Genomic DNA, 22922 nt, shown 5'->3' on the forward strand with positions numbered 1-22922 from the left:
GACTCGTTTACAAAGTTCACCTTCATTAAGCCAGTCCGAAATACGAAAAGCCAAACCACAATAAGAGTACTGGAAGACATATTTTATACTTTCCGGAATCCTGATAGAATTATCAGTGACCGCGGTACAAGTTTCACTTCGTACACCTTCAAGCACTTTTGCTCGGAGAAGGGTATACGACATGTCCTAAACGCGGTCGCCTGTCCACGGGCTAACGGACAGGTCGAGAGATATAACCGTACAATTTTAAGCTCTTTAACGGCGCAAAACCTAAATTTTGATGAAAAAGACTGGGATGATAAAGTAGGCAGGGTGCAATGGGGTATTAATAATACTTGCCACAAAGCTACGGGGAGGACGCCGGCTGAAGTCATGTTTGGGCCACAAATGAATTCAGAAATAAGACCGATACTTAATGAAGTTGTTCGTGAGGCTCAGGAAGACGAAAATTTAACAACTATTCGTGAAAACGTTAAGGATAAAATTGACGATGACCAACACAAACAAAAACAAAGGTATGACAAAAATCGGCGCCCTGCTCGCGTTTACAGCGAAGGAGAGCTCGTGAAGATTACTAGAACTTCGTTCAGTAACGATGGAAAGAGCAAAAAGCTCATTCCATCATACATAGGGCCGTATAGGGTAGTGTCAGCGTTAGGTAACGACCGGTATAGGGTTGCTGCTATACCCGGCTTAAACAGCACCAAAAACAAGCGCAAGACTACAGTAGCCTCCGATCGAATGATGCCCTGGGTACATGTGGCTGCTTTGAATGTCAATGAGAGTGGCGAGGAAAGTGATCAGGATGATAACTTAAGTGATAAGTAAATGATTTTATATGTAGTAACCTAGTAAAAATAACCACGATAAGATAGGAGAAATAAGATTGATTGTAAATATAGTATGTAACAGATGATTTACTTATTATTTATACTAATGTACTGATGTTTGTATTAGACTAATCTATATATATTTAACTCAGATTACCTACTTACAATAACTTAAACGATAATTTGTGATTTTGATTTTTGGCTAAATATTGATTATTGTAGGCAAGTGAGAAGGATGGTTCACTGCCTGCAGTCGTTGATATGTGTGAAATCTTGTGAGAAGGAGGGTTCACAGGATTGTTTTGTTGTTGCCCGTGAGAAGGAGGGTTCATGGGTGTCAGCAGGACGATTTTTGGTAGTTCGGTTGATTCATGATGAGTATTGTGTAGTAATCCTGTGAGAAGGAGGGTTCACAGGATATGTTTTGACTGTTACCTGTGAGAAGGAAGGTTCATGGGTATCAGCAAAACAGGCTCACTGACTGTGATGAATCAATGGATTTATTATATTATGATTATTTTAATCTTGTGAGAAGGAGGGTTCACAAGATTGTTTTCGTTGTTGCCTGTGAGAAGGAGGGTTCGCAGGCATCAGCGGAGCAAATGATTGAATTTTGATATACCTATATTGTATCTTATGTATTAATGATGATAATCTTGTAACAATGAAGTTTTTTATAATGTAGAGGAGTTAAAGAGGTTTAATAGAGCTTTTCTATATTTTGTTAGTAATTTAAAGAAACAATTTATTTTTATTTGTTTTACTCTTCTATTATTTTATTGAGATTGGAAGTTACCATAAGTTTGTGTTTTTTTTTACATCCAATTTTGTTAGTCTTGTTGCGTGCATCCAACTAATTGAGTTACCGAATGTTAGGTTGACAAGGCCTGTCAGCATGCTTGGGGACAAGCATGTCGTCAGGATGGTCGAATGTTAGGTTTTAGGCTATTTCACACTTTGTTTTTCATTTAAGCATCTGTATTCGTTCACAAAATAAAGTTTTAACCGGTAACACTAATGTCGCACGGCGAAGAGTTTGCTATATAAAGGCTGAAAGCTTGGCTGGCAGCTCACTTTGTTTGGAGCACGCAACGAGAACAGACGTCTGAGTTCTGGTCAAATTATTTGAATAATAACGGTTTACCTATACCTGTGCGTTTTACTGGTTTCACGATTGCAGTGTCCTGGGATTTCTTATATTACTATGTTGTGTGTAGCTGTCTCTTGTAGCGTAGCTCCCAAGCTGCTAAACCACTTTTCGATTTGGTTTTTTTTGGGGGTCATAGGTAGGTAATGTTACCACGAGAGTTATAGGTAGGTACTTGTCCTTGTACTTACTCATATTATTATAATAATTATTTTAATAAAATTGGCTTAGTCGTTAAACAATTTTGAAAGTCGTAACACAGTAAGTACCTGAGTAAACTTCTTAGATAGTTTCTATTGTGCCTACCAAACCACCCTTTGTGTCAAAATTCTAGATAGAGGTACCTACGTATAGGCTCCTAGGTAAGCACCTCTACACTACCTAGGGTCTCGAAGAAATTTTTATTACACCCAGGTCTTTCGTTAGCGAATTTTAACGATCTATTTAATGGACGGAGATACCCTTGGTTCTATGCTATGACTTCCTTCATATACCTACCTATACTATGACAGGTATACAGTAGATCCTTTTATGATTTTAATAGCCAGCAGTCACGATGAGAACAGCGACGCTTTTTTTATTAAAAGTAACAAAGTAATCGAACAAAATCCAAGCCTCTAACCAGTTTTATATACCATTTTCCTGTTCGGTTTTCGGTACAAAGTTCGATTTGCATCATCTAAAAGTGGTCAGGTGAGTGGGCTTAAAGTACAAAGTCCACAGTTTCACAATAAACTCGATTGGTCCGTCGAAAGCCAGACCAGTTTATTTTTTGTAAAGATCAATGGAGACCGGTTGTAAGGTGCAAAGTCCACAATTTCACAAAACTTACATGTTTGGACGGTCCAAAGTCCAGGCAACTTTTTCTATAAAGATCAGTGTAGACAGATTGTAGTGTAGTAGTAGAGCCTTGACATAGGCATCTTGACGTGAACTTTGATACCGCAAACCGCAATGCATAGGGTGCCCTGCAGCCCTACAGCTGGATGATGATAGCAGAGGACACAGTATTTTGCGCTCCTTCATCATCATCATCACGAGCCATCACGTCCCTACTTCTGGGGCACGTGTCTCCTGCCAATGACAAGCAAGCTTGTGTTAAGAGAGTTGTCGGGTAAGTGGGCAACCCGACTGTCAGATATTTTCAAGCTGCCCGAAAGCTCTGACTAGGATTAACCACTGCTGCCGAAGCAGCAACCGGGACGCCCGGCTTAGCGCTCCTTGGGAGAGGCCTATCCTAAGAGCAACAGAGAACGACTACGAACTGCACACGATAAAAAAATTTGCAAAATAGAATGCATCATGTTCAATACACAGGACGGCCGCTCCCTGGGAGAGGGGAGAGGCCTATCTAGCATTGGAAGTCTATGGTCTGATGATGAATCGATCGTCTACACTGAATACCGATTCACTGTGCTCTGCTCACTGACCAAATCCGTTGGTCAGTAGAAGGCAATAATAACGTTGTAAAACTATATATAGCTACATGACCATTATCTACACATAACTGTATTTATCTCGGTCTCGCCTCGTTTATAAACACTGTCTGTTTGAGTGAGTCGTGAATTGCAGACGAGTTTGTTGTTGTCAGTTTATTATTTACATTTGCAGTATTATCTGTATTATATTCAGTATTATCTCTATCTATGTGATAAGCCGGTAGGGTTATTGTGCGTGGTTCTGAGTTGTGATTATTTTCTGGAGTCTCATCTGCCACCTAACCTTGATAGTTTTGTTCAAATTGAGGATAGACCTTTCGTACTTTACTTTACCGTAGATTGGATTTTCAAGAGTAAGGTGAGTTCGTATTGAATCATTCATTCAGTACTTTGTGATGTTCTAAGTTACCAATAGTTTATCATATCATTTACCTGCAAGTACTAACTAAATTATCTAATAATATCTTACTAATTATATTAAGATAGACACAAAGGTGGGCAAGTGCATGGTTAATCAACCTAGGTTAATAATATTAAGTATACCTACCTACTATACTCGTATCATTTTCTATGTTTAATGATTCATTCAGCCACTGATAGTGGATAATTATGATTACTGTAGTGATATCATGGCCCTTGCCTGCAGCTGCAGACTACGATATAGGACCTAGATACAACTATCAAAAAGATAATCTTTGTTATATCCCCCGACGGAAAAATATGGGTATTATAAGTTAACGTGTCTGCGTGTATTTGTCTGCGGCCGCGTATCTCCAAAGCGACTTAACCGATTTTCGTTATGGACATATAGTTGGTCATAAGAAATGTTACCCCGAGTGTATTTAGCCATGTTTCATGAAAATCGGTTAAGCCGTTCAATAATTTAATGTCTGGACTTTTTAACGTTGGTTAGGTTATTGAAGGAGAGCAAACTAAAATAAAAAAATATTTATGACTTTTAGCTTGAATATAAGTATTCAATAATACTTTTTATGCCCCTCTGCGTCCGATGACCTGGGTCACTCAAAGTTTCGGAGCGCTGCTGTGCTAACCACGACTCTATGTCGTTGAATACAAGTAGATAGCGATTGCATGGAAGCTCTCGTTTGTTTTTTGCCAGCCTCGCCAGCCTAGGGGCCTCAAAGCAAGGGGGGACAGGACAGAGTATTTTTGTAGTACCTAACTGATGGACGATCTGATCGTAGATGACAAGAGTGTTAGCACTTCTTACAATTCCTATAGTTTCATGTTCTGTGTTTGTTGGCTGATGATTCTCATGTACTTACCTATAATTAGGGGTATGAAAAATAAATAATAAAACCTATTATTTTAGAAAACATAATGTAATCCTTCAGTTGAGCAGCCTGGTTGGTAGAATGTCCGACGACAGACATGCAACCGTGTAAAAATTAACACTCCTATAGAATACCTCTACAGTCTACACATACAATTCAGAGTTTAGCAGAGAGTATTATAATCATAAATTTAATATCTCAATCCACAGAATCTGACCCGAAATCACAATGTGGGTGACAGTTATAGCGGGGGCGGTTCTGCTCCTCCTAATTCTGAAGTTATTCTACAATCAAGAGAAAGATCCCCTGGACGACCTCCCGTCTCCGCCGAAGCTGCCAATAGTGGGACATTCTTTCAGCCTGCTGGGCATCACACCAGGTAAGAGTTACTCTGTCTTGCGAGTAGTGGGACCTACTGATAAACCCTGATGAGAAAGAGGGGTGTCATAAGTATAACGTGTCTGTTTATCTATCTGTAGTCCCCTAGCTTCCAAACAGCTGAACCGTTTTTAGATTATTTCAAAATAAGATCTCAGTGGTAAAAGTGGGGTGTTATTTTTCGTGTGATTTCTTTCGCATTGACTTCATCTTGTTCGTATCGTAGGTATATTGTTAATATAATTAAGTACCACACGAATCACATTCTCGACATCACCAAAGGTTACCTGGTAGAGAATGCTACTAGCATTAAGTTCGCATTTGTACTTATAATAAAATTAGCAGCCTTTGTTTTTGTTTTGTCTTGACGAATTGAAAATCGTGACTGATAATATTCAATTGTTTTTTTTCAGTGGGATTCTTTGAAGTGATGCGTCTGTACAACAAGCTGTACGGGGACCGATACCTCATCAAGGTGATGAACAGAAAGATTGTTCAGATCAGCTCCCCGCAAGATATTGAGGTTAGTGATGATGATGATTTTGAAGTAAACAATTAATATATATGCAACAATTAATAATATACAGGTGTTGCAAAAAGGGTATACTAAGCCGAAACCAGCATGTGCAGCATGCTATATGCGAATTTTGAAATTCTGATTTCAGATTTGGGCTTAGAACATGCTGCACATGCTGGTATCGGTTTAGTATACGCTTTTTGCAACACCCTGTAGATATCACGTTAATTCAGCGCAGATATTCAACCATCCCTGATTTAAGTAGGTACCTATTTGCTTTATAAGTAAATTACATTTTCTAAATTCACCGACGAGGCAGCTATCAAAAACCAGTAGGTATATGGATAGGTACATAATGATTATTAGTTACCTTTCGGATGTCTGCGCTTGCTATTAAGAATCGTTTTAGGTAGGTAGGTACCTATAATAGAGCTTCAAAGAAAATCGAATTATTTAGTCAGGTTCAGATATCTGTTGGCAGACAAATGATTCAATAGGATTCGAAATACCCCTTTTGAAAACAGGCTTGAACGAGCAGACGAAACTGAAATCATTGGACAAGTCAAATGTACCGCTGAAGTATTCCTGAAAACTTTATTCATTGTGTTTTAGTTTTATTCAAGCGGAAAAACGGTTAAATGAAAGTTTCAACAAAAGTTAACCTCAAAGCTTTAAAAACTGCTGAGTGCAACGAAAACTAACGCTAACTATCACGGACAAAATGCTCCTATATTGAGTTAAAAACGAAACATGCGCCAAAGTCAGTTTGTTTCAGCTGTTAGACTCTTTTGAACCACGCTATCTCTGCACAAGTTATAAACCGTTCGCAGTGAAAAATCTTTGTGGGCTGAACTACTTTGTTTTCTTATTTTTCAGGCGGTGTTGAGCCATTCGAAGAACATAAAAAAAAGTTTTCCATACACCCTGATAGAGCCTTGGCTGGGAACTGGCTTGTTGCTTAGCACTGGTACGTACGTAGGTATATTACAAATAATGTTAACTACAATGATGTCGATTCCGAGGGAAGAAAAAAATATTATTTATATAAGTATTTCAAACTGTATGTTAACGATGTAAAATAAGATGTAAGTTAATGGTCAAAGAGTCATTTTTTTAACAAAGACTTTAAGGTTATGACAGTTGTTTATTTAAATTATATATCAATACAACTTCTTTGATATATATTTAATTTAATATGTACTTATAGTTATTGGCAACATAACAGTCAATAAAGTATTCGTAAGAGTGTACTTACAACCAAATAAGGTTTATTGTTGTTTAAATAAATTCGCTGAATTATATTTTTACTAAAAAGTTTGAATTTACATACAACCATAGAAAAGGAATTTATTAAGGTAACCGCAGTAACATTTTAAGGATTAAGTATTTTAATTAATGTATTGTTGTTAAATTTCTCACATAGATAATTTAACTTGTTATTTTCCTGATAAGTCTAACATTATGTAATCAAACTAAGCAATACCAACAAGAAATACTGCGGACTAAAGTCACATTTTATCCATCTACCCGTCTTGTTGCACACTATATTGTTATAATCTTACTTATAATCTAATTAAGTACATATAATAAGTAAAACTTTTACTTTAATCACCTAGACCATAAGTGTTGCGATCACAAGATGCTCGAACCTCCGTTATCGTTGCGTATCGTTGGATCTATAAAAAAAAAGTAGGTACTTTTTGATTTACAAGATCCAAGGACTTAATCTACTTACTAGGCGAGATTATAATAGCCTTACCCCCTTATTCATAGAAAAGTTACAATACGTTTTAACTAATAATCTGTTTTGTCCCTCTCTGTCAAGAAACAAATTGTTCTTTGTCGGAGAGGGACAAAACAGTTTATAAGTTAAAAGTATTGTAACTTCTCTATGAATAAGGGGGTTAGATTGTTACCCTAGAACAGCGTATAAGTAAATAATTTATAAATTAACATTATAATTAGTTATAAAAAGTTATTTCAGTAGCAGCGTTAAGTGCAAAAAAATATATCAGAAAACAACTTAATTATGCACCTACACACACCATGCAAGTATACGATGGTCTCGGTAAAATGTAAAACGAGGCGTATAGACACACTATCAAACGTGTATTAGATGTACAGATAGCACTCCATACTGTCTATTTAATACCTCATAGTACCTTATGTTAACTTACCTGCAACACAAACCGTTCCAACTATCTAATCACCAAAAACTTCCTTCCCCACAGGAGCGAAATGGCACAAGCGGCGCAAGATCCTGACCCCCACGTTCCACTTCAACATCCTCCGCAACTTCTCCTGCATCATCGAGGAGAAGAGTCGAGAGCTGGTGCTGAGGCTGAGGGAACAGGAGGAGACGACTGTGGACGTCATGCCGACTGTCAGCGAATTCACGCTGAATACCATTTGTGGTGAGAGTGGTTTTATTTGTGAGGTTATACTCGTAGCGCCTACCTTAGCGCAGCGTGGGACGCCATCCTGCCCGCTGGACCGACGACCATATGTGGGTAGCCGGTAGTGGCAGGTAGTGGATGAGGAAGGCCGAGAACCGAGTGTAGTGGCGCTCCTTGGCCTATGCCCAGCAGTGGATGTTTATAGGCTGATGATGATGATGATGATGATGATGATGATGAAGCGCCCACCTATCGGTATCGTACGTATCGGACTAAACGGATTTTCATAAATGTATGAAGAAGCGATAAAGTGGACGCACTTGTGTGAATTTCTATAAGTACAAATAATATTGATTGCGATGCGCCGCTTCCCGTAACACCTACTTAGAGACTTAGAGAGGTAGGTGTGCGATGGTCTCTAATATAAGTAAAATTAGCGGATAAGTCAAGTAAGAGTTGGACTAGCCCATAAAGTGTTCCGTAGCAATAATCTATTCTATAGAACTTTTATTCTCCATACTTAAAAAAAAATGTTATGTGATGTTTAACTATGATTTTTTTCTTCATCAAAATTTTCAACATCAAATTCATCAAAAGTCCTAGAAGAAATGTTTTTTATACTTAATAACGAACTGAGTCCGTAGCGTACCTTCTTTTAGCTTACTATTTTACTTGCCATTTTGGAAAAAAACCTGTATTTTATAGCCACTGAAAGAGTAAACTTTATTTTAAGTAAACAGAAAGTAGAGCGAATATCCATTTCATAAGTCTTACAATTTTACCACTGAACGAACAAAGAATTATTTAACGATTGAAAAAAAATGTTTTAACAACTTGTAAAGTTTTGGTGATATTTAATATGAAAACTTTTAGGTCCTAAACGTCTACCAAGTATCTTATTGTTTTAATGTTAAAAATGAGTGGGATATTTTCAGTGATTAGACGTTACAAAGTTGGTAGGTACCTACTTTTTTTTATAATAGAATAGTTATCCTGGCTGGAAAAATGCTGGCTGGCTAAATTATTCCACCACGGTGAAAAACTCGTAAACCTAACCTTTGTCACCGACACAAGCTAAAAAAAAATAATCTAGCAGTCTGCAAGTATTTTATCAATATCAAAAGTAAATGAAGATATAAATCATGTTTAATCTTTAAAAGAATAATTTTAAAATGATAAATAATAAAAACCTTTTAAATCATAAGCTGTCACTTTAGAGGCACTGTTAAAAAGATTAATTTACCTCAGTTGTAAATGAGTAGGTATTTGTGAAAAATATTGAAGTACCTAATAGGTACTTATTTAAAACACGATCTTTCAATAAAATTCAAAGCAAAATACTTTCGATTTTAATAAAATTGGAGGCTTGTAACTTTGCATTTTCGAATATGAAGTTTGGAAGATCATAAATCATAATATTCACGATATTTGACAAAGAAACATAGCTTGGCGTTATTAATGTATGTAAGGAAAATGCAAACACACCTTACGTGAATTTAATTTCCAATTGTACCTAATGCTAAAAGTCATGAAATTTTTTGAAAGGTACTTTAATTTACCTACCTAATTTTTTTTTTTTTGTTGAAAATATGTTAAAGGCTAAGTGCTAATTTCACCTTTTTCGGTTAGAGCATAACCAGGGAGTAGTGGTTAACTTTTTACACATCTGTCGTGAATTTTATATGGAGATGACGTTTAATTTATAAATCAGTCAGTTTAGATAACCGAGAATGGAAAAATTGGCACTAAATAATATAAAAAGAAGTAAACGCATATACACTCACGGGAAATGAAAAGTTTCCACTGAATAAAACAACAAATTACTCCTGAACGGAAAAGGCTGCAACATTGAAGTACATTTAACAGAGCATCAGGATATTACCAAGTAAAAACGGTAATATTTTGTTCAATTTTTCAATGAAATGTTTGAAAAAATCAGGGTTGTTTGGTGTCGCCATTTTGTGAGTGGAACTTTTTCATTGCCCGTAAATGTATTTACATAGTACATAAAGTATTGTTTATATTAAGTAGATTTTCCTAACTTGCAGAAACAGCGATGGGCACGCGTCTAGATTCAGACAAGTCAAAGGCAGCCGTCGAATACAAGAGTGCTATCATGGACATAGGCGCACTGGCCATGAAGAGATTAACCTCCTTCTGGCTTCACAATAAAGTGGTTTTCAGCATGTCATCAATCGGCAAACAGTTCAATAAGGCCCTGAAGACCGTGCACTCCTTTTCTGATAATGTGATTTTGGAAAGGAAGAATAATAGGTGAGCTTTTTTCAATTGTTTTAAATGCGCCCTTACAAAAAATGCTTTAATTTAACACGTCAACAATGATGGAGAAAGTACTTTTACTCGTGCGTAACGTAATGTTCGAAAGCTAATTCAAACATATATTTGTTTAAAAAGTATGATTTGTGCGAAAAGTTAAATATCCCGGTGAACGCCCTCTAAGGTACGATCCTAACTGTTGAACGAGCTTATTACTATAACACTTCCGAGGTTATAGAGTACTTATCGGTATTAAAAAAAAAAATTGATGTGGGTTGGAGGGAAACATCGCGAGAAAAAACGTACTAGATTTCTAGATGTGTGTGTTTTTTAAATGAGTATGATTGAATGCACTTAGGTGCGGTCCATTAATCACGTGAGGCTCAAAGGGGGGTGGGGGGTACTGAAAACCTCACGAAACATCACGAGGGGGAGGGGGGGGGGTCTCGTTAGACATCACGTGTATTAATTTTATGACAAAAAGCGCTAGGTATTTTTGAACCGATATTTTGACCGGCGCAAAAATTTGAACGTTAGATAGGATTTATAGATTAAAATAATAATTTTTATTGCAAATACACATACCTAAATGTTTTTCAATTCAAAACGCAATTTTCGTTATATTTTCTTCTTCGACTTCCAAAAAAATACACGTGATCCAGAGGGGGGGAAGAGGGGGTCAAAAAATGTGAATAACGACCTCACGTGATTAATGGACGGCCCCTTAGGTGCATTCAATCATACTCATTTAAAAACGGCGATACGGTTACATCTGACTACCCCTTCGGAGATGACAGTCGTGAGCATATAAAAACTCCACAACCCCAGTTGCGACGACGCTCGCTATTGATCGATGCATTGGTGAACCTTCTTTCACTGTGAAATCATTCAATTTTGAAATAGCTCCGGGCCCGGTCGTTCTACCGGCAATTCGTAGTGACAAAACGTTCGGTAGAAATGCCGGGCTCGGCAAAAATGCCGGACCCGGGATAATGTGAATAGCTTCATATAAATTGTACAGCCACTAGCTCTTCCGGCAGATTTACCGGCGCGGCAGATCTGCCGGTCCGGCGTAGTGGGAACGCTGCCTCAGCCCCTCAAGACTACGAACACAATCTTCAGCACTAGACGGGTTCATTCTTTCCAAAACATATTTGTTATTAGTTCTTCCTACATTATTATTTTTGCACATAGTTGTCCTAGTTTTCCTGTACCTCCTGTAGGTTGGCTGGTAGAAAATGCTCTTAGTCCACCTTTTGTGCATTTATTTTCTATATTTTTGCAATAAATAATTAAATAATAATACTTACTTTATTATCCCCAGAACCCCTCAAGACCAGCAGCAGACGTCTGCGGCTCTCGACGGGTCAGACGTGGGCACTGTGCGGCGCCTCGCCATGCTAGACCTGCTGCTGGACGCGGAGAGACAGGGGCAGATCCAGCTCGACGGCATCAGGGAGGAGGTCAACACCTTCATGTTTGAGGTTAGACAGAACTTATTGTGAGGCCACACGAGCGTAATTTTGTGAGTGGCGGGGAAGTTACTCACATATTTCTGTTGGAATACGCGACTAACAACTCACAAAATTACGCTCGTGTGGCCTCACCCTTAAGCCAAAAACATGGTATCATATGAATATATATCTATGTACTTATACGGAAACGACTTTGATTATAAAGGATGCGACATGCGAGACACCAGTGACAGTCACTTTCACACTACATACAGGTACAGTGCCACAAACTTATCTGTTCCGGTGACAGCTCACGTAAATGTCCAATATTTCTTCATTCCATAACTTTCTATGTTTGCCAGTAGTGGTAATTCGCTCTTGCGGTCTTATGGAACCCATCTAATCTTTATTAATATGTAATTCATTAGTAAGTAATCAGATATAAATCAATTTAGTTCGCTCTCACCAGAACAGATAAGTTTGTGACACTGTACTTTGGCGCGAATTTTGGCATTCTGATTTCATTTTCGGGCTTAGATATAACATGCTGAACCTACACGTAGGTTCCGGTTTAGTATACCTATTTTGTAACACTCTGTAGCTATATGAATGAACCAAACAGAACACATTTCGGGTTCACATTGATGGTGACTTAATCGAAGGACATTTTGAAAGGAATTTATAATACCTATTTATTATTGCAATTAATACTTAGTAACTATTGAGTGTCGTAATAAACACCATGATAAAACATAATAACACCTTCAAAGTAGGTATCTACAACAAAAAAACTACATTTTTGTTGAAATATAAATAAACAAAAGAAGACTATTTTTAATTAAACGAGGCATGGTAATTAGCACCTTTGGTTGTGTTAATCTAAACATGAAAATAATGAGCCTTTACTATAACAAAGGTTTCAAATACCTAGGCAGTATACCTATGTACAAAAGTTTATCTTATCAAAATAAATTGTAGAATTGCGTTATGCAAAACGCTTTTAATTAAAACTAAAAACTCATTTTCGGTAACACGAACACTGACCATTAGCAGAAGTGTGTGTGTGTATCCATTAATAAGAAAAAGAAATTAAAACGACTATTTAGATAGATATAGATAATTCTTTTTAAAACTATTTATCTTAAATAGAGACAACAATGAAGTCCTATACAAACAAAGAAATAAAATTAGTTAAGTATAATAAGGCAAAAAGGACTGTGGTACTCAAAAGGCTGTCAGCTCAGCATAATGCAGTGACTTGACTTTACTTGCCTCTTTACTAAAAGCAGGTTTTCACTTCAGATCACTTCAGACACTCTTCAAATATACAATAATAACTGAATAACCGGGATAACCTTCGAAAATAAAAGCGTATTCTTGTAAAGTTCCTATTTAACAGGTTATATCTAAGTAGGTACTTACAGGTTGCAGGTAAAAGTTAAGAAAATTAAGCACACAAGATATGCTTCTAATTAAATTACCAACCTACTCATGTTCAAAATTTCAACTAACAAAATGCTTGATATTTCAAAAGCCACATTAAGTATGTACTTACAATAAAATTTTATGTAGCTACGACATACATTTAGTAGTTTACATTCACCGTCCTTCGAGTCTGTCACTAATTAAATTCCACCCTATTAGGAAAGCTCGGAGTTTTGTCCAAAATTTCGAGAACTTAAGAGCAAAACCTTTAACCCGACCCTACTTACAGTAGTTTTGCTACGTAGAGTCAGTACCTACATCACAATATACTGGGTGCACATCCGGAAGATAGTTTAGAATGACGAGTTATACAGGGTTATTGGTAAGTAGACCGGATCCTTTCAGGAGGTGATAGAAGAAGGCATTTCCAGTCGATTGAACCCAATAATGCATTATCCTAAACTTAACCATTTCTAAGATATTTAATATTTAAGGTTTTTTTAATTTTTTGCCAAAATTTTATGCTTAAAACCGAAAATTAAAAAAACTACCCATATTTCAATAATTTTTTTTTGTTGTTATGCATAAGTAACACCTTAATAAACTAATTAAAATAATCAAATTTGCATTATTCGACTTAAATTAGACATAATACCTCAAAATAGTTAAACATTTTGAAAAAATATTCAAAACGCAAAAAAGATTTTCATATGACATTTTTTTGTGCACTTCAGCTTAAAAACATGGTCAACTAATAAGCTTTCAAACAAAATGATTCAATACCAAATCGATTAAGGTATCACCAAGATATGGCCAAAACAACCAGAGAAAGCGGAGAAAACTGAGCAGGGGTTTCCATACTAAAGTTAACAGGACTGAAAACAATCACACTTTTTAGGGTTCCGTAGCCAAAATGGCAAAAACGGAACCCTTATAGTTTCGTCATGTCCGTCTGTCCGTCTGTCCGTCTGTCCGTCTGTCACAGCCGATTTACTCGGAAACTATAAGTACTACAGTGATGAAATTTGATGGGAATATGTGTTGTATGAACCGCTACAAAAATATGACACTAAATAGTAAAAAAAAGAATTGGGGGTGGGGCCCCCCATACATGTAACTGAGGGATGAAATTTTTTTTTTCGATGTACATACCCGTGTGGGGTATCAATGGAAAGGTCTTTTAAAATGATATAAAGTTTTCTAAAAAACATTTTTCTTAAAGTGAACGGTTTTTGAGATATCAGCTCTCAAAGTCGTAAAAAGTATGTCCCCCCCCCTCTATTTTTATAACTACGGGGTATAAAATTCTAAAAAAAATAGAGGTGATGCATGCTAATTAACTCTTTCAACGATTTTTGGTTTGATCAAAGTATCTCTTATAGTTTTTGAGATAGGTTGATTTAACTGTAAATTATATTTGCTGCTACGGAACCCTTTGTGCGCGAGCCCGACTCGCACTTGGCCGGTTTTTACCTTTAAATTGGGCTAATTTTGTTAGTTTTCCTGTTGAATTTTGTCCGTCTGTGCTGGTTGTTTTGGCCATATATATCTTGGTGATACCTTAATCGATTTGGTATTTAATTATCTTGTTTGAAAGATGATAAGTTGACCATGTTTTTAAGCTGAAGTGCACAAAAAAATGTCATATGAAAATCTTTTTTAATTTAATTTATTTGTTTTTGCGTTTTGAATATTTTTTCAAAACGTTTAACTATTTTGAGGTATTGTGTATAATTTAAGTCGAATAATGCAAATTTGATTATTTTAATTAGTTTATTAAGGTGTTACTTATGCATAACAACCAAAAAAAAATATTGAAATGTGGGTAGTTTTTTTAATTTTCGGTTTTAAGCATAAAATTTTGGCAAAAAATTAAAAAAACCTTAAATATTAAATATCTCAAAAATTGTTAAGTTTAGGATAATGCATTATTGGGTTCAATCGACTGGAAATGCCTTCTTGTATCACCTCCTGAAAGGATCCGGTCTACTTACCAATAACCCTGTATACACTTTAACCATGGACATTATTGGACTTGGAAACTTGGACACCCTGTTTACGTGTTATTTACAGACTTCACACAGATAGTTGTTACTATATTTATAGTGTACCTACGTATATATACCTATGTTATTTATTAAGAAGCCTGTCTGGATAGATTTTTCATGTTTGGTATGTTTTTACACAGTCATAATGCAATTGTAAACTTGAAATTTTTTTTTTAATCTAACACAGTCTTTGGTCTGAACTCCCTTCCTAAGCTTCCTAACATCGACTGTGTATATTTTATAATATTACTGACTCTATTGTACCTTCCAGGGCCACGACACGACTGCAATGGCGCTCACGTTTGCCCTCATGTTGCTGGCAGAACACAAGGAAGTGCAGGTATATGTACATTACACCTCCATCTAATGTCTGTTTATTAATCTCAGATTATATATTGACAGATTCTGAGCAGATTGTCGACTGTCCCGCCAATATACGATACGTCAGTTAATAGCGGGACTATCGCCTGTTGATGAACCTTTCAGTATCTGTCAGTTTAGTATCTGAGATTAAAAAAACAGACTTTACAGGTAGAGGAGTTAGGGAACTAGGTAAGATATGTACTTACTTATAAAATACTCGTATACCCCCAAACAAGTGAAAGAGCTAAGAAGGCGGGAGTTCAACGGACTACGCACTTGACTAGACGTTTGAGCGATGTGTGTGGGTAGTTCTTTGGAAACTACATACATACGTACATTGCTCCTACAGTTAATGAAAATATCGTGACGAAACCCATTCATAAATTTGCGGCGGATGGTCTCTTGATGTCTCGCTCTGATTGTAGGAATTTCAATACTTCTTCTTACTCTCTTTTATGAAACACCCGCCATATTGATTTCGTTTCTCTACTCAGAGGATTTATCTACAAAACTTTTTCAAATTACCAAAAGTTCCTAAATCGCCTTCTTTTGGCAATAATGCACAGCCACTTAAAAAAAAAAACTATATGAGATAGTTCTACCCTTTCTTCTTCACAGTGACCGAGCCTTTGTGAAATGATGGTAGAGTCAAAATCTAGACAATAATCATAGAATTTTACTTTAAATAAACGATATTCAACACTATTTTACTCTATTCCTCCAGGACAAAATCTACGAAGAGCTTGAAGGTATCTTCGGGTCTTCGGATCGCACGCCGTCCATGGCTGACCAGGCTGCCATGAAGTACCTGGAGGCCGTCATCAAAGAGACCCTCAGACTCTACCCGAGTGTCCCCTTCATTGCCAGGGAAATCACCGAGGACTTTATGATGGGTGAGTGATGCTGATGATAAAAGGTAGGGTTTTCAACACTGATAATAACGATCAACATAGCTACCTTGTCGAATTGAAGTTAAGTAATTAATTGTGTGACAACTCTCCCAGAACAAGCTTGCTTGGAGCACTAGGCCAGTGTGGTGGACTAGGCCTAAAACTCCTCCTTCATTGGAAGGAGTGGGGACGTAATGGGTTGTGATGTTTGATGGTGATTATGAATGGGAACCCTGACCCCTGGCATAGGTTGATACTTTTGCTATACAATAAAAATTCTTCAATGAAACATCTTCAATGAATTTATTTTATCTCGAGTTCATATCTAATATGAATTGCATTTTATATTCAAACCCATTCAATTCAAAATAACTATTCAATATACTATATCATTGAGAGTATACATGTAAGGTTTCGTCATATTATTATAAAAATAATGTACCTACCTATTGAGATTTCTAACATATTTTTAAATGTTTTTACTCATATCATGTTCTTTGTAGGGTATTCGTATAAGTACTTGAGTGTGAACGTGTTCGATTGTCCTCAATTTCCGGTCTCAAGTCCTGACCTCGATTCTCGTGCGGAGCCATTACTCTAAGCGGCTTGTAATGTTTTTTTTTTTTAAATATGTGGGGACATCTCACACACGCTCATCCAACCCCAAACTATGGCAGAGCCTACAATAAGGGTGTCTGACATTAGATTTAGTAATATTATATACTTACACAAAGAAATGGATAGTTACATAATATTATGTACATAGATTGTAGATAAACTACATCCAGACAGAGATTTTCTGTCACGTCTATTGTTTTACGCTTCTTGCGCCCCGGATGATAAAAAAGTTGCTTACACTCTTTAACCGTCAAACCACTATCTAGTCAAGACCTACTCACCATCCCTTTCCCCCCAACAGGAGACCTGCCAGTGAAGAAAGGGACGGAGGTAGCGGTCCATATCTACGACCTGCACCGCCGGCCGTACCTCTACGCTGACCCTGAGGTGTTCCGTCCAGAGAGGTTCCTGGGAGCTGGACCGAAGCACCCCTACGCTTTCGTGCCGTTTAGCGCTGGCCCGAGGAATTGTATCGGTAGGTGTTTTATTTGGACTTTGTGTGGTGGTTGCGTGAGGGTTACTTTAGATTGACAAAAAAAACGGGTGTTGTCGACATAGACTATACTAGTTTCCTAGTCATTACCTGTGGTCATTACACCTTTGCACGCTGTAACTTGTTATTATTAGAACTTCTGCCCGCGAACTCCGCTTCGCAAACCTCTCCCGTGGTAATACCAGGATAAAATATAGCCTAATCCCCTTATTCATAGAAAAGTTATAGGACGTTTTAGCTATTGACTTGTTTAGAACAATTTATTTGTGCTTTGACAGAGACGGAAATAAACAGTCCAATTAACAGCATTAACCTTTTCAATTGCCCGTGAGTGTATTATCAACTATGGATATCTTACTTGGTTCCAGGTCAAAAGTTCGCCATGCAAGAGATGAAGTGTTTCCTCAGCGAGGTCTGCCGCTTCTTCCACCTAGCTCCCGTGACTCCAGGTCTCAGGCCCCAGCTGCTAGCTGACCTGGTGTTGAGACCTGCCCACCCTATACATGTCAAGTTTATTAGAAGATAACATTTAGTGCACCCGAGTCCGAGTTGTTCTATGGAAGATAGCGTTATTAAAATGATTCGTTGTAGAATAGAAAATAGCATATAATATAAGAATAATATAATATAAAAGTATATCGTTATAATTAATTAAGATACTACTAAGAATAATTATGTATGACTGAATTTATATGGGTTTTCTTGTGATATTGCCTGAAATAAATGAATTAATAATCTAATAGCATAGCATAGCTAAGTATATTGTTACTCGTATTTTGCGATTGTTAAAATTAATAAGTACTCAAAGAAAAATAATGAAAAACTATGCGAACTAAAAACTTTTAGAGTTGAATTTCGGAGGTTTCTATCGTCGTTGGTTAGGTTATAGGTTTATTTATAGGCTATACTATCATAAAAGCAAAATTAAAGTTATTATTATGAAGTCATCCATCAACCATCATCCACCCAACGCAAAAGGAGGAGTGTTTCCAAGTTTCATTTACTTTAACGACATCCGGACAAATGGACTGAATCTTTAATTTCAGAGAGGTAGCCTAAACTATCAATATCTGACCCTAAATAGTACATACATAAGTATGTACATAGTGGCCTCATATATACCAGACAGTCAACAACCGGACATAATGGCACAGGAAAAGGCCTCTGGAAATAATCCAAATCTATTTATATTATGTACCTATAAGTAGGTACTTACTCATCTAATTTAATAATCCAAATCCATTGAGCTATATCGGTCTATTGTGAAGATACGGATACGGACTACGGACTAAATCGAGGGGTCCACAACTTGATACTGGACTTGTTAGGTACTTGATAAAAGTACTGAGTGCTTAGTGTAGGTTTTTCAATACCAGTCGAGTAGTGCGACTTAACGCAAAATTGTTGGAGCTAGTTCAGCGCTTGTGCACTGGTACAGGTAACGAGTCTACCGCACCTTACAAACTCACTCCCTGGTGCCTCTTGATCTTTTTGGTTGACTGTACATCTGTACCTCATTTATTATGATGTGATCCTTCAGACAAATCCCGGGCAATGACCCCGAATTTAGTTACTGTCAGCATTTTAATATTAATTAAGTTTCAACGTTTAATTATCCACTGTTTTTTAATTGAAAAATAAACAAAACTATTAAATTTTAAAGATTACTTACTTGAAAAATACAACCTTAACTAAGATAAGATATTTAAAATTATTTCTTTTAGTCGTGTTTTATTCAGTTTCATTTTAATTAATGTCTCATTTACCTTTTATGCTTATTTTACTTTGACGGCCATCACATTCATTCATAATGACATTTTTATACCTAACTATAGTCAACCAATGTGGCCGTTGTGGCCGTTGATACCAACCTATGCGATTTACTCTCCTGTCTCCTGTGCCCTTCCACCTGCACACGGGAAGACTTACTCCAGGCCAACCAAAATGCTATCAGAGTTGCTTCTTTTTGGTCTGGACAAATTAAAAAATTCGCATGTTTACTTACTGACACGAAAGAAGAAGAAAAACCAATGTGGCGATGTGCGGAGACGTTTAATTTGTCCTCTTTTTCTCGAACTCGCGAACGTCTGGTTAAAAGAATAAAAAAGGCGATACCTTTAGGCCGGCTCCACACGTTGGCCCCAACGCTCGTACCAACGTTGGACTGCAAATTGGGTAAGGCGTACATACGTTGGCTAATAAACTAGTTCTGTCCCGGCAGGGCCAACGTGAAGATTTCAGATACAGAAATCTTAACTGCTCTGAGGCGATAAATATGTGCTCATTAATGATTCCCGCTTTTTTAAATCTTCAATTGAGAAGATCATGCCCATATTGCCCATATTATGTTGAATGCAGCGCCATTAGCATGCTAATTCATTTTGATTTTTATGTTCCTTTCGAGTTGCGTCCCATATTATTGGATGTGCTTGTTGTTAAGTTCAATAAAATCTGTAACTTTTTAATTTTTCCATAAAGGTAACGATTTTGTGGATGAGAAATCCATTCTCGCTCGACGTCCGCACTCGTTGCGTGTTGCAACAGCACTGAGCAAAGCGCCAACGTGTGGGCGTGATCGCCAGCGTTGGCGCAGATTCCTTTGATAAAACCGACACGAGACGGCCAACTACCAACGCTCGCCCCAACGTTGGGGCCAATGCAATTTTCTAGATCCATACGTTGGACGAGTAGCGTTGGGACCTGCGTTGGGGCCAACGTATGGAGCCGGCGTTACGTTACGCTCATATATTATTATATATTACTAGCTGTTCCCGCGCGCTTCGCTTCGCCTTAAAAAGTTTTCCCGTGGAAATTCCGGGATAAAAAGTAGCCTATGTTCTTTACCAGGGTATGGCATGGACCGTATGTATACCAAATTTCATTGAAATCCGTTCAGTAGTTTTGGCGTGAAAGAGTAACAGACAGACACAGTTACTTTCGCAACTATAATATTACTTAGGATTAGGATGCTGTCGTGCTGCTATTGGACTATACAACTATCAACTGCCTCTGTGGTCTAGTAACTGCCTCTGTGGTCTAATGGTAGAAGCTTCGCTTCATGACCCAGAGGTCCCGGGTTCGATTCCCGGGTGGGACCATCAATTTGTGTTTCTAAATTGTGGATCTAAGTTTGGTTAGGACATAGAAGGCTGATCACCTGATGTCCGAAACAGTGAAACGATCCATGCTGTCGGATGGGCATGTAAAGCAGTCGGTCCTGCGCCTAGCTCTCTCCAGTCGTGTCGGTCAATCCGTCCCATTGGGCTATGAGAGTGATGGAACAGAGAGTTATCCTTTACGAAATTATGTATTTAGTAATTATACCTTCCGTTTGTTATACCTACTCAGTGAACGTTATACTTAATAAATTTATATAGTATGGGCGTATACCTTGTCAATGTTATACTATTCGTTTTTATACCTCGTATTACTTACCCCAAAACACCCATTTCTTATCTGTAAAATGGTTCGGAAAATAGTTAAAAAATACGGAATTTTTGCATTAATTAATTGCACTGGTCAAATCCGTCTCCATATCTCTACCTATCCTCTCCATATACAGGATATTAAAAAAGGAACCATGATCGTATAAGTACCTAGTATACGAGTACCTATCATATCCGATCCGACGTAACAAAAATGCTCGTTAATTTCGTCTCCGAGGACTTTCCGAAATGTCAGTGTAATTTTAAATCTCTCTGACAATATTTGTGATGTTTTATTTAATGGATTACAACGACGGACATCCCACGTGGATTTAGCAAAAATATAACGACATCCGTGCCGGTAGCAAACTGTGTCTGTACACAGTATTTCAGAAAGTAAAAAATGTAATAACTTATTTTTTTATTAAGGACCTTTGACTGCATTTCTGTGATTACTTCAGCAATATTAACATTGTTACTGAAATTATATCACAGCTATTCATTCAAAATTGTGAACTGCTGAACATAGGCCTACCAAGCAACGCCATAACACGCCGTCCTTAGCCTTTCTCATCCAGGCTTAACCAGCTACCTACTTGTCTAAAGGTAGGTAGTCCAGCGGGCTGGAGGGCGTCCCATGCTTGCCTGATCGTGGTCACGACTCTAGAACAAGTTGGAGACTTTCCACAAGCTAGACAATAAAACCAAGAGCAAATATATTGGTTGTTATTTAAAAAAGCCGGGGCCGGGATCGAACCTGGTACCCTCGGCACCACAGCCAGAGTCACTAACCACTGCGCCATCCGGTCACCGTATCGTAAACATAGTGTATCTGAATTCAAGCATCTAACCCTTAAAAGTTATGAAGTGCTAACAGCTCCGTGGAGTCGGAAAGCGCGAGCTACAAATTGTTGTGTGAATAAACTTAGATCGCAGATTATGTTCAATATTTACAAATACTGATAGAAGAGAACTAGTTTTTGAAACTCTATGCAAGTAAGATACAATACAATACAAATCATCTTTATTTGCACCAAAAACATAGAAATAAAAAAGGCTTAAAAAGTAAGGTTTCGAAAAATAAGCATAAATACATCGTTTGATGTATTAAACCTTTCCTGGGTTTTTAACCGACTTCCTAACTTATTTATTTAATAGGTACTTATACTTATAAGTAGGTATTGCACAAATATAAATAAAAATGAGTGTACAAAGGGTGGGCTTATTGCTATTAGCCACAAGAGGGGCAAGAAAATTTTTACTTTATGGATTTTTTGTGCAAAAATAATACCAAATTCTTGCTCTTTTTCTATCTCAAACTTTCTGTTCGTTCTGAAAAGTATGTAAGTACTTACTGAAGTAATTAAGTATGTTAAAATAAGGTTTGAGATTGCTTCAAGCAATAAGGCCTCCTTTTTGTACTTACTATTTTATTTCATGGTGCAAAATAAAGAGTACCTATAGATATTCTATTCTATTCTAAATACGAGTTTCGTTTTCTCAAAAAAAAACATGGAAGAATGCTTTTGATGTAGCTCTGTATAAAGTAAAAAAGGGGGGTTTCATTCAGCTACCAAGAAATTTGTTCGGTCGCTTTTAGTGATAAGACCGCCTTTTGTACCCTAATTAAATTGCATCTTGTTAATCTTATTATTCTTTGTTGGTGTACAAATAAAGTGTATTCTATCTATCTATCTACTTATGTATCTTTTACAGATCACGTAAACTCACATAGAAACAAACAGACAACAGAATTTCTACCAGTTATACTCAGTGAAGTGAAAATAAAGGTTATTGCCATTCTTTATTAATTGGTTCAATTGGACCCTTATCAACATGGCGTGACATTTATTGGAATCACCTTGTCAGTGGTGGTGGCAGACCAGACACAGAAATAAAGCTGCTAAAGTATAATTTCAGATGACTT

At 37.1% G+C, this 22922-nt stretch overlaps 1 protein-coding gene across 3 annotated transcripts; it reads left to right on the forward strand.

Annotated features, from left to right (window-relative positions):
- The first annotated feature begins 3488 nt into the window (after positions 1–3488).
- Positions 3489–18322, forward strand: LOC105381031 (cytochrome P450 4C1). Of its 3 annotated transcripts, none has more exons than XR_007267521.1 (12): positions 3489–3774; positions 4921–5090; positions 5503–5612; positions 6483–6573; positions 7838–8020; positions 10051–10276; positions 11604–11763; positions 15478–15546; positions 16294–16462; positions 17379–17552; positions 17939–18192; positions 18244–18322. XR_007267521.1 is itself a non-coding variant. In XM_038115824.2 (11 exons), exons 2-11 carry the CDS (start codon positions 4940–4942, stop codon positions 18094–18096), a joined length of 1491 nt encoding a protein of 496 aa, XP_037971752.2. In that variant the 5' UTR covers positions 3489–3774; positions 4921–4939; the 3' UTR covers positions 18097–18261. The 3 variants fall into 3 exon arrangements, 1 of the variants encoding a protein (XP_037971752.2); XR_007267522.1 differs by having other exon boundaries at positions 17939–18177; positions 18234–18322; XM_038115824.2 differs by having other exon boundaries at positions 17939–18261.
- The last annotated feature ends 4600 nt before the right edge of the window (positions 18323–22922 follow it).

This window comes from Plutella xylostella, chromosome 21 (assembly GCF_932276165.1).
Source record: "Plutella xylostella chromosome 21, ilPluXylo3.1, whole genome shotgun sequence".
Classification (NCBI taxonomy): Eukaryota; Metazoa; Arthropoda; class Insecta; order Lepidoptera; family Plutellidae; genus Plutella; species Plutella xylostella.